A 13,558-nucleotide genomic window follows, 5' to 3' on the forward strand; every position below is an offset into this window, starting at 1 on the left:
TGAAATGAAATGGGTTTAATGTCCTCTGTTCTGCTCCGACTGGGCTAATTAAGATAAGGAAGCCCATAATATACTTGTAGATGGACCTTAGTCACTAATAGTAAACTTATATAGTAATTTATTAATTACCTTACAAGTTTCAAAGGATGTGCTAATTGTACAGATTTTGTATGTACATAGTTTTTGTTAGAACTTGTGTATTATTTCCTAATATTTTATAGTTTATACACATTTTGAAAATCTTTACTGTATTTATTTCTTGCTTTTGTACTAAATGTACATTTTTAGATATCATACAATTCATTATAAAATAAACAAACAAATAGATCAATGTTTTTAATGTTATAGTTTCAGTTTATTTCCCATTCTCAACATTCACACCACTGGTAGCCCTTTCCCAAATATAATTCACAACTATGAATTTCTTTTTAGAATCAAAAATATAAGCAGACAACCCAACTCACTCCAGATTTTCCACTAAGGTGTAAATGAAAACCCACATCTGCTTGTTCATAATTGATAGATTAATTTTCACTGTTGGACTGGACTTACTAATCGATAGATTATGTAATTTTCACTGTTGGACTGGACTTTCTATCTAATGAATGTAGAGAAAAAAATAAACCAGCTAAATATAAAGGCTTTAATTTGTCAGAAGGTTGAGGAAGACCTATCTTGGATGCTTTCAATTAGATGCAACAAATAGATATTCACCTTTTTTCTCTCACTTAATTCTTCAAAGTGACCACATACGCATATTGCTTGCACAAAACAAACATTTCTGTTATGTCACTGTCAAACAGAAGAGTTACTAGGCAATGAATATATCCCCACTACCAGTTTCCTGGTGCCACATTATAGTGATATGAGTCACAATCAATTACTTTATAAAAGATTTCATTGACACTGGGTAGGAAGAGTTCAAATTTAATAATGAACATTTCCAGACCCTTGAATTATTATATAGACAGTTTTGTCTTCATATGAAGTTATAATACCTCTTGTTTCAATAAAGTAATAAAAGTTGGAATCTCATTGACACAATCGATCATAGATTCAGTATTTTAAAGTCACAAATAAGCTTACACCAGAAACGCACACATATAACCAATCGGACAACAGTAAATAGTACATAAATTTAGTCAATCAATGTGAATAGTACTATACTAGGAATAATCATCTTCCTGTTCATCTTGAGTTGCACCTGATAATTGACCTTGTTGTTGTTGTAAAGCTTGCTGCATCTGGATCCATTGTTGTTGTTCTAATTCAGCCTGTTCTTGACGAGCCTACAAAAAAATCCAAATAATTAGCAAACAAGAAATCCATAATTTGTATGCAAAAGCACAAGAAATCTGACATGGGGAAACCAGGCTTGAAAATCCTGAGGAACTTTCTTGGCGAACCTGTTACCTAGAGGTTAACGAGACAGCACCTTACTCAGTGTGCCACCCCCCCATATAAATATTAACACTTTTAAACTTGAGAAATTTGAGAACTCTAGCAACACTTATCTGTAAACTATCTGTAATAAAGATATCTAGCCATTATAATGATGTAACTTCAAATTCTTTACCTTAGCAAATAATTCTTGTTGTTGACGTAATAATTCTTCCTCGGGTATGCCCAGATTTTCAAGTCGTGAACTACCTCTTCTCTTTTTAGCTGCAACTGCCTTGGCTTCTGCTAGAACTGCAACAGCTTCTTCTTTGTATGATCCAAATCCAAGGCTGTCTAAAGCTGTCAAATAAATAAGTATGGTATATAAAATATTTTTATAAAATGATAATAATGTATGGAGTGTTTATTACAAGGTCTTTGCACGGGTGGAAATTTTCATAAGGTTCCTTTGGATGACTAGTTACTGTATAATTCCAGTGAAATGTTAAGAAAAATTGCAAAAACTCTGACCTGTACAATTATTATACGGTGCTTTTTTAAAATTTTATGATAGAGACCATAACTTACTACAGGCAGTTTTTCATCTCTAAAAAGTTACACCGACTTTCGGTTTCTATTGTTATGTTAATGATCTGATAACTAACTACTCACAAAAATGATACCAAATACAGTCTTACCATTTAAAACATGTTCTGCTGATATTGTTTTTTTATGTTGTTTATTACACACTTCGTTGGCTTCAGATGACACTAAATGAATAAACTCTGTACAACAGTTCAATATTAATTCCCGAGCATCATTAGCAACACGTATACTTGGTGTTAGTTCTTTGATCATTTTATTTAACGCTGCTCTTGGAATACTCAAATCATCATCATCTTTCTTTTCATCTCTGTTATCAGCCATTTTGATCGAATCTGTCTATAATTAAGTGAAAAGATACTCCAAATATAAAACATTAAATTAAAAGTTATTGTTCTACACTTTTCAAACAATCATAGTATAACATCGTCCATCTGTTCTTTCAATCTGTAATGTAAAATTAACATACAAAATGGTAAGTGGAAAGGATAGACTTGTTTTCTGATATTTTTTCCATGCAATTTACTATTAATTCAGCAAAATGAAATGAAATGAAATGGAGTTTAACGTCCTAATGTTCTGCTCCTAACCTGGGCTAATGAAGACGGGCATACGCCATACAGTGTGCTATGAGGGAAATTTTGCCCGGACAGCGGCACTACGGCCTACTCTTATATCGAATTCCAACTGCCAAGGGATCTTTTACGTGCACGCCAATGTGTACACGGGACCTCGGTTTTTCGTGCCATCCGAACGACTAGACAGCTTTCCTTGTCAGCCCCTCCGTCCTGCATCACTGACAAGGTAGAACCACGCCGGAAAATCTGGATGAACTTTCTCGGCCAATGCAGGGATCGAACACCCGACCTCCAGGCTAGCGAGCTAGCGTCTTACCCACTTAGCCACGTGATCCCCCTTAATTCAGCAAAGGAAACTCTTTGATAGTTTTCAATGATGAGCTTCGTGACTTGTTCCAGGCAACACCTGTATATGGGCTATTTTCACAAAAACGTACAAATAACGGAAAAAAACTGTTTACCTGATTTTTGATATAAAATTTTCGCAACCGTCAAAAAAACTTATATATTGTACATCAGCATGGAAGTCCTTTCTTTGGGAAAATATTTTGACATGGTTATATTCAAAATAAAATTAGAATATCAAATTATGGGGTCAAAATGTCCTTCCGTTAGGTGGTAAAACTTCTCATTCTCAACTTCGAACTTGAAAATCTGCTTTTAAAATTGAAATGTCAGTAAAAATTACAGTGCTTTTCAATTAGCCATCCAATAGAGCTGAATAAAATGTTCTATTAACTTTTTTAAGAAGAAATTGAAATCAGCTATATCAAATATTGTTTCTGTCAAAATTTTGAGAACAATTTTCCATTAATGCTTTGTTAGTGAGTTAACAATATGCCCCATTATCAAGTATGTCACTTGGTGTCATTATTAAATCAAAGACAGGGTTATGGTCAAGCAGGAAAATCCCACATAATGGAAAGAAACAGTTTATAGAAAGGGAAATACAAACAATTAAACATACATTATGCAAGAGCAAAATCGGCCTATTGTAGGTCTTTCTTTAGGCCTGAAATGTTATAAAAACTATTAATTAGACATTAATTAACTTATCCAGACCATAATCAGCTCTCGATGTCAAGGCTTGCCTGCGATATTTGTTGGATTACAGTCCGATTTGCTGCAAAACTTTCCTTCGTGATTAACGATTAAATGGATAATCAAGACTATTAGTTTTGTCTTATCGTCTTCAGTAACGATGATCGAGGCTAAGCGGAACTTTCATCCGCTTGGTTCTCGGTTCATAGTGGATCAATTTGACTGAAATTTTCAGCAAGTTGCCTTTACATTATGTAGTTTTTAACTATTATAGTGAGAACTGCCAACTCGTTATCTAATCTCCCATAATGTATCTTTAAGTTGACCTCACATGGTTGTCGCACAAATTGTATGTCTCTTTTGTTGGTCTCTTCCAAGACATAAAACACTGACTGATCGAGAGGTTTTCACTCAGAAAACTAGGGAATGAGTTAGTCAAAGCACTGTGTTAATATCATACATGTTTATGCAATGTGAATGAGTTTGGACAGTCAAAGCATGTCTTTTCAGTTATAAAAATTGATAACGGAAAAGACTTCTTGCATTGAGATAGACAAACAAACAGTATTTAGTTAAAATTATAATTCGTTATCGCTTTTTAAATTCTTTCTAATGGTATTCAAACATTTATTTAGACAACTGGAGTCAAATTAATGACTTTAAATTTTTGTCTTTTCCATTATGTCTTTACTGTTTACATGGTCTTTTAAAGCGAGAATTTCATATTTTCTAAGAAAGTCAAAACATAATTATTTCTATGTCTTTTGCTCAATAGGTTGTCAACTCACTATTATACGATCATAGGTATCATTCTCCCACTTATAAATCCTTGACCCCGGAAATAATAACACAATTATCTCCATTGTTTTTCTATTCCCCCCATGGAATAGCTATCTTCAAACGTTGGAATTTGAAGTTGAAAATAATATTTTTGCCAATTTCTCAACTGGCAATAGTAAATTATGGGATTAATAGGATTATTCTTTAACAAGGTAGAACTGTTTATAGATACCATCTATTTCAAGGCTTTATTTTAATACATTTAAAAAATATAACTTAAAAAATATGAAATTGCAACTTTAAGTTTTACATGGTAATAACTGAAAAGAGATTCTTACAGATTTGATTTTGTTACATTTTTGTTATTTCTAAGAGTGCTGCATGGCTATTGCATATACTTCCTCTTGAGTTATAAACCTAAAGAATACAGTAAAAATTCCCAAAAAATTCATAATTACTTTTCAAAATTTGTCTTTACCGTTATTTGTGGCTCATGTGGCTCATTTGTAAATACCTACTCTAGAGTGAAATTTTCAGAGAATGTAAAAAGGCTGTTTATTTTAGAGCTAATTGGCTTTGATTTAAATGACTCCCTGTACATGTACAGATACTGTGACTATGGAAAATGAGACTTATAATCATCCTTCTTTGCCAGGTTGAAAAGGAAAGGGGCCCCTTTTTTTAATATAGAGCGAAGCTCTACAGCATCGCGCAAAGCGCAGTGCTTGAGCAAAGCTCTTTTCCGGTAACACAGGAGCGTAACTGAAATTGTCACCCACAGACTGTTGATTAAAAAAAAATTCAGACCGGAACCGGATACACTGGGCAAAACAGGCAATGCGCATGTCAACTTACCAAATCTCGCCCAAGCAAGATTACGCGCCTCATAGAACTATTTCTATGACGAGTCTAATCAATGACGTCACATATTTTTGACGTCAATGAAAATAATTCTCACACTTTTTTGTTCTTTTTTAAAAAACAAAATTAATGTATACGATTTAGATCTAAATGAAAATCAATTTGGAAAAACTAAATTATTTAACATTTTTTGTATCACTTGAGAAAATTAATTATGAAGGTTTTATATTTGACAATTGAATAATCAGCTTCGCTCTACTCAGGCAATGCCTGTTACATATTAAGTGCACATTCCAGAAATGAACCTAGGCTACGTTTGAACCGCAGTTTTGGCGCTATTCAGCACATTTCACTGTATTGACTTATAATTAACTATGTATGATTTCATTACCTTTCGTTATTTTTATTCGAACTATAGCCTAGACCTAAATGAAATAAAAACAACTTTCTACGTTCTCATGACATTTCCGGCTTCTAATACATGCGCAGAACGGTACATGCCGGCTATATCATTGACAAAACCAGTTTTGCTACTGATACCTTGCAGCCTTGTTTGTCGGATATATTTTTAGGTTTAACCTTAGCTGTTGAGCTTTTATCAGATATCATGTCTGCAATTCAATTAAGTATAGGTCTCATTGTATTAATGGCCATAACAAAAATCTTTTAGATTCGGGTAATTGTTGTAAGCGAAAAGAAAGAGGTCAAGGTCGCTAAGTAATAACAAAGCGTAATAGTGTTTTTTTTTCGATTATAAACTTCCTTACAGTTTACAGTGAAAAATCGATGAAATCCACTGACGATTTTAAGTGAGTCATGTTATAGTACAATAATTACGTGATGGTATCAAAGTTACTTCGTTCTAAAAGAAAACATGTTGATTATTTTGAAGAAAGGAAACAAAACTGAAAAAGTTGAAAATGTTTATCTGTCGGAAGGCCATAAACCTACTGTGGATGGGAAAATACCTCTCATGGATGACGAACAGAATCCGTTGTACATTGAATCCGCCCTGTGGTTTAAAACCTATATGGTTTCAGTCATTTACATTGACTGTGACAAGAGAAAAGTTATTTGGTTTAGAGACGATGTTGATCCATTCCAGGGAGGGGAAAACTTACATGATTGGAGCTCAGTCGACATAGATGTGGTTAACGGGCAGTATTTGTTTCAGGATGCCAGTATGGTTTATGATTTTGATCCCACTATAGATGAACTGACTGATCGGTCAGTAGAAGTAATGAATGCTCTGGCAAACAGACAAATAACAAAAACCAGTTTCATATCCGAGGTGATTCGTATAATCCACTGCTACATACTTCCGGCTGTTTGTTTCACAAGCCAAGATATGGAAAAATTGAAAGTAGCTTCTCAGAGAGTTGAGTCAATACTGAAAATAACAGAAGGAAACATCATTAAAAAAGGTACATCTGTGGACCTATCTTGTAACAGCCTTGATAAACAACGAAAACGACTTCTACGAATTGAAGATTTTCATCTTGAATCATATGTGCGTTGCTGTAACAGAATATTTTTATCATTCCTACTTCTGCACATAGAAAAAGACATTCTCAATCTTGACTCAAGTCTCTTTATTCGCCAGCAAGAAATAAATAAACGAAGAGACAGTAAAGCAGACACTGGAGATGTCATAGAAAGTGAATTAAAGCTGTTGAGAATTGAAAGAGATGAATCTCACAAAGCCCTAGAAAAATTACAAGTTGTCCGTGAAAACATTAAAAATGTTATAAAGAGACAAAATCATTCTAAAATTACCAGGAAAAGGTTTAAGATTACCCAAAATGTATTCCATGATATTTATCGTGAATTGTCTATCCGACTTCAAGAGCAAAAAGAAGAGATGCATAAATTAGTGATACAAAAAATAAAGATCACTGCTGTGAGAGAGGCAATCAAAAATTCTCTGAAAGAACTCAATCGAGATGGATTGTCTCCTTCTCAACCAAGAACTTCATATACTGATGGTAGCGAGTATTCCACTAACATGCTTGGCACTGATGAAAAACCAGCTGACTGGATGACAATTGATGACAGAGTAAAGAAGTTATTATCTTCTCTTGAATGCGAACCTTTGCGCACACATAGTGATGGAATTCATTTAATTCTGGAGAAAACAGAAGCTGCTTTAAGTGAAATGTCACAATTTGGATTGAGGATAGAAATTGGAGATGATCTTCAGGGTAGATCACGGTTATCTAGTATAGGAATAGAAACAGAATTCAATTCATTAAATTCTATGGGTGATAATTTAGATGCAAATATTTCTGCCAGTGAAGCGGATTGCGACTTTCTCAGGAATATGGGCGAAGCTTCACGTACTCGAAGAAGTCAAGTTAAATCACTTTCTGTATCGATGTGTGAACAATTAAGTGAGTTATCTACTAGTTCTATTAAACCTGCCATTAGTGACATTGTTCAAGATTTCCTTAATCACATTGATAAAATGTGTAGACTGTTTTTTAACTATTTTCCGAATGTGGAACAGCGCCACTTTAACAAATTATGGATAAGTTATGAAGCTATTTTCTGTGAACGTGTTATTAAAAAGTTGATGGAATTATATTTTTCTGTGTATAAAGGGCCATGTCACACACTCTATAGATCTTTAGTTAAACTTTCCATATCTGAATTTGTCATTGATGATCAATTTTTCCAAATGGTGATGCGACAAAGCTTTGAAAGTTTATCAGAATTTGAAGAGAGTGCCATGTCATCTACTGAGGCTAAGTTAGACTTCCAGGACTCTAATTCTGATATGATGAGCTTAACTTCATCAGAAATTCATTTTGAAATTTCGAAATGTACTTCAGAACAGCTGTATAACAGCACGGATCAGGAATGTGGACAGAATCTAAGTGAGGTGCACAATATTTTAGACCCAGCTTGTTGTTTTAAAACATCTCCAAGCATTGATTCTCTAACTAGTTTGACAGAAGATACAATTGGTCAGGAAATAGGTGTTTCTGGGAGGCCAGAATATCATACATCTAAAAGTGTTGAACAGTGCTATAAAGAAGCAATAGAGAAGTTACTCAGCCCGGCAAAAGATATGATTATAAAAGCCATTGAGGGTAAATCAATCCTAGAAAAGTTACGCCATGTAACCAAAGCATTTGCTTTTATGAACAATCAATTAAGTAGAATTAACAGTGGACAAAACTCTGTTTGCTGTGATGACATGATAACAATAACAACGGCATTAATTTTAGATCTTGACTGTGATATGTTTACTAATCTTTATTCTACTATTAATTTATTAATAGACCTTAAGCCACCATTTCTATCAGGAAGTGTTCATGATTTTTGTCTGACTACATTTTTTGGTGCGTATCAGTACTTATTTGACAAACAAGTTCTAGAAAGGCGGGAATTAACATCCACTAATTGCTAGTTAGTTAATTCATTGTTAATGTAGGCTTATCTAACTTCAGGTCAGGTTGAAATTACATTGGCTATATTTTTGAGATAACTTTGGGCTAATAAAAAAGTGATTAAATATTGCCAAAATTCACATACATGTAAGATGTTTGTTTAAACATACATTATGCAAGAGCTAAATCTGCTTATTGCAGGTCTTTCTTTAGGTATGAAATGTTATCTAAATTATTAATTAGACATTAATTGACTTATCCAGACCATAATCAACTCTCGCTGTCAATGCTAGCCAGCCTGCTATATTTACTAGATTGGAATCTGACCTGCTGCTCAAAGCTCATTAATGATTCAATCAAAAATGGATAATCAATAATCAAGACTGTTTTTTTTTTTTATCATACCGAATTTTAGTAATGATGATCGAGGCTAGTCCTAAAATTAAATCGCTAAATTGTCGGTTCAGAATCAGAATACTAATATAGCTACTGTAATTTTTATGAGTCAAAATAATGTTAGGGTTCTAAGAATTGGAAATTGCATGAGGCGGATTGTAATAATGCTGACATTATCCTTATTCTTAGATCTGTATACATTAATATTATATAAACATGTAGGTTATATAGGATTCATTTGATTTGTCTAAAGATAATAATCTATCCCGGTACATGTACTTATGATAAAGGTCATTCATTATTCATTACTCCCACATATTAATTAGTTATTCAAGTGCAGACAGGAATTGAACTTTGAATGGGAACCAGGATATATTTTAAAGACAATATTCAGTTGTACATGTACATTTTTGAATTTTTGAAAGCCGCCAAATTTTTTTATTTGGGTGGTGTTGGGGGGGGGGGGGGGCACTGCTCCCTGTAATTCTCTTCTGAATCTGTCAGTGCTATGTATATTTAGTATAATAAGAATTGCATGTTTTTGGTCAGATATATTACAGTTCTGGTAGTTTAACACACTGTACAACATAATTTTTGATATGTCTTTTTGCTATAAACATTCCAGTATTATTAGCGTACACATGGTGCAAAATAAGTAACCCTTTCAATACCAGACTTTTAAATTTCCTTACCACTACATTTATCACTTAATTTTCTTTAGTAATGTAGAGTTACATGACTAAATAAAAAATTTGTTTTAAGGGGAAATTTTTGTAATTTTATCTCAATGAAGAAAGAGAACAATGTACGCTACATGTACATTATATAGGGCTAATGTTTAAAAAGATCTGATTTTGTAATTTAAAAAAAAAAAATTATTATAAATAATTTTAATCCTAATCCTATTAAATGTCTTGTTTTATTTATTGCTATTGAAATATATAGCAGTATTTCATACCTTTATTTTTTGTAAAAGTGTATGCGGAAATATTAACATATTATATATGTATATTAAATATTTATAAGAGATTAATATCGTAATCAGTTAATAAATAAATGCTCTTCCTTCACATTTTTAAAATCAGACTTGTTACAGAAACCTAAATTGGGTTGTTTTTTTTTTCATATAATGTACATTGTAATATGAAAGATAAGATGTCTATGCTCTCTGTGTGTTAACTATTATTAAACATACATTATGCAAGAGCTAAATCTGCCTATTGCAGGTCTTTCTTTAGACCGGAAATGTTATCTAAATTATTAATTAGATATAAATTAACTTATCCAGACCATAATCAACCCTTGATGTCATCGCTAGCCTGCGATGTTTATTGGATTAGGTTCTGATTTGCTGTTCGACTTCCATTCATGATTTAATCATGAAATGGATAATCAAGACTATTTTTTTTATCGTACAGACTTTAGTAATGATGATCGAGGCTAGGCTGAAAATTCAATCGCTAAAATCTTGGTCCAGAGTGGATCAATTCCCTTTACATTATCTAGTTTTTAACTATTATAGTGAGAACTGTCAGCTCTTTATCTAATCTCCCATGATTTATCTTTAATATTATTAGATTTTATAAATTTTGTGGCAAATTATATCAATTTAGATAAATTAAATTTAATAACTAATTACAATGTAGTTACATGTACTCATGTAGCTTAATATTAATTTTTGGGGTGTTAAAATATTTTCATATATAACATGACATGAACAGACCTGTAAAGCCTGCAGAACAATAATATCTAGTTTTAGTCATCAAATACCGTTACATATTATGGTTAATAAAATACATACATGTATGGACACATATATCATTATAATGTTTAACAATATTCATATTAAACCTGTCTGTATCTTTACATTTAATTATTATTTTTTATAATATGACCTTTTATTCTTTATTTAATTTTGTATTAAATTGTAACCCAATTCAAAAATCACCCAAAGCCAGATTAAATTCAGGGGGCAAGATACCAGAATCTGTCTACCACTCATCACAGTTATGGAATGTGCACTGAACAAGGGGTTAAAGTGTAATTTGATTGTTAGATAGAAAAAGGTAGACAGACTCTGAAATTGTTCCGATAAGAGCAGCTATAGTGATACCAATCAGTTATTGCCTTATTTTTGATGAAACCAGAACATCGACTGGAAAGTGTATCATAATAGCATTTTTCTATAAATTTTAAACTAAGGCAGCTTTATTGGTTGGTTGAAGCCTTATTTTATAATATCATTCATGGATAATCTTTATTATTTATATTGATATTTTTATTTTATAAAATAAAGAAAATGTCGGAAATTAGACGTATGTACATGTACATTAATATTTCACAGATTTTATAGCATTTAATCTTTTATATGATCAATTTCATATTTTAATTTGTATTACTATTATGCTTTAAATGCACTGTCTTCCACATGAATACACATACATGTAGATATTGATTAAGAAGCCTGTGTAAATTTTAAAATATATTTCAGGTGCAAATCTTCCCTGTGAGATGAATATATAAGGAAATATTTTTTTCTGCTAAATTTCCTTTTCACTTTCTTTCCTATACATTGTGATACATATACATGCCATTTTTTCAATTATTGGAAATATAAACAAGGATAATACATGCAATAATTAATATTTAACAATAGGTAATCTCTGGGGATTATTTATTCAACATTCCACAAAAAGTAACTCATGCTTTAGAAGGAACCTAACGAATATATTTATATTAAGTATTATACATGTATTTATATAGAAATAATACGGTCTATCTGGTTGTATCAGTTTCATGTCACATATATTTTATTGCAATAGGAATTTTTTTTCTGGATGGCAGGTGGTCATTCAATAGTATAATTGGACTACTGTGCCATAACCTATAATTAGAAAAAAATTTTAAAATAGGTTAGGGAACCATTCATTCTTTTAGGGGAATGTTTGACCCATCTACATAGCATTTAGTCTAATCACAATAATTAGATTTGACATGTATATCTGAACATTACATTGTATAACTACTTAATATACCTTAAATTATACACTATCTGCGCTTCTTTCTATCATTAAACTTTATAGATATGTTAAAATATCTCAAGAGGTATAATAAATATTCATTTTATTGTGGGTGTATCCCCAGATAAACTAATTAGTACCAGAATCCAAATTTGCATCATTTCCAATAAACAATTCATGAGAAATATTGTTTTTAAGATTTTTTGTGTATTTGTTTACAAAGTGCATTACTATTTCAAAAACCATTGATGCTGTAGTGTTTTCTTTTGTAAATGTAAAGATAAGATTTTAAGCCTAAGCGTTGAATAATGTTTATAGATTTTTCTCTGTTAGTAAGTAAAATTTGAATTGTGTGTAATGCCAGTCTTGATGATTATTTTTATATAAGATTTAATTTAGATAAATATACATGTATATCAATTTTTGTAATTATGGTATTGGATAATTTTCATGCAGATTTTCTTTTAGTCTTACTAGAACAATACACTGTAAAACATCACAACAATTACTACTTGTTTGGGGGTTCAAATAGAATTCTCTCAACATTTTCAAGCAATTGAGGCCCTTTAGAGAATAATACTTTCTTGGAAACAATGCCCAAATAGATTAGTAATTTTTATTCCATGTTCTATAGTGTATTTCTTTAAGTTATTTCATGTATAATATCCTCGTACAGTTACAAGGCTGTTCCAGTTACAAAGGTGAATTGAACACCCTTGAATTCTTGAGCTGATTAGATTATGGACATAGTTTTCCAGCCAACGAAAGACTACAATATAATTAACTATGGTTACAGATAGTTAAATGTATTATAGTTTATCTAATCAAATACAACTTCACGATATAAGGGTTACAGTTCCGACAATAACTGGGTTGAAAAAAAAAAACAAGAATTAATAAAAGTGCAAGCCATGGTTGGTGAAGTAGATATAACCCTTGTCTCGAGAAGTGGGTTTAATATAGATTTATTTGTATTTAATAAACTTTTCATCTATATAAATCCATTTTATTTAAATAGAACTACATATTTATTTATTGTATATTATCTCATCTCATATTGTTGGTTTTCTTTAAATTTTATTAGTGTTTTTTATACCTTGCTTATTTTATCTAAAATAAAGATGTTCTTGATGAGAAATAAAATTTAACTTTATTATTGTTTTTACAAATCACCCTTCATTTTGTAAAATGGAAGTGCTTATTTTATCTAAAATAAAGATGTTCTTGATTAGAAAGAAAATTTAACTTTATTATTATTTTTACAAATCACTGCTCATTCTGTAAAATGGAAGTTTCCCAATGTGTAATTCATATGAAAACAAAGTAAGCATTGAGACTATTTTTTTCCTGAAAGCGATCTCAGAGCCCCTGCCAATTATGGGTAAATACAAATACATTAACTCAGGAATGGGTGATATGCTTTTTCTTTCTAGAACATCTGATACCACTTCTCATTCCAGGTGTTCAAATAGGGTTAAAATTTTATTACACTTGTTTTTAAACCCCT

General features: G+C 31.6%; 2 protein-coding genes across 3 annotated transcripts; one reads left to right on the forward strand and one right to left on the reverse strand.

Annotated features, from left to right (window-relative positions):
* Positions 1 to 321: 321 nt before the first annotated feature.
* LOC126815609 (protein Dr1) lies at positions 322 to 5,748 on the reverse strand. Of its 2 annotated transcripts, XM_050541341.2 has the most exons (5): positions 5,635 to 5,708; positions 3,023 to 3,215; positions 2,079 to 2,430; positions 1,577 to 1,740; positions 322 to 1,289 (listed from the first exon to the last, which is right to left on the reverse strand). In XM_050541341.2, the coding sequence occupies exons 3-5, from the start codon at positions 2,305 to 2,307 to the stop codon at positions 1,167 to 1,169; spliced, it is 516 nt and encodes a 171-aa protein (XP_050397298.1). In that variant the 5' UTR covers positions 2,308 to 2,430; positions 3,023 to 3,215; positions 5,635 to 5,708; the 3' UTR covers positions 322 to 1,166. The 2 variants fall into 2 exon arrangements, with proteins under 2 accessions (XP_050397298.1, XP_050397305.1); XM_050541348.2 differs by lacking the exon at positions 3,023 to 3,215 and having other exon boundaries at positions 5,635 to 5,748.
* Positions 5,749 to 5,958: 210 nt separating this feature from the next.
* Positions 5,959 to 13,204, forward strand: LOC126821265 (uncharacterized). The gene has a single exon (XM_050549667.2). It carries the CDS (start codon positions 6,118 to 6,120, stop codon positions 8,653 to 8,655), a length of 2,538 nt encoding a protein of 845 aa, XP_050405624.1. The 5' UTR covers positions 5,959 to 6,117; the 3' UTR covers positions 8,656 to 13,204.
* Positions 13,205 to 13,558: the final 354 nt, after the last annotated feature.

This window comes from Patella vulgata, chromosome 1 (assembly GCF_932274485.2).
Source record: "Patella vulgata chromosome 1, xgPatVulg1.2, whole genome shotgun sequence".
Taxonomy (NCBI): Eukaryota; Metazoa; Mollusca; class Gastropoda; family Patellidae; genus Patella; species Patella vulgata.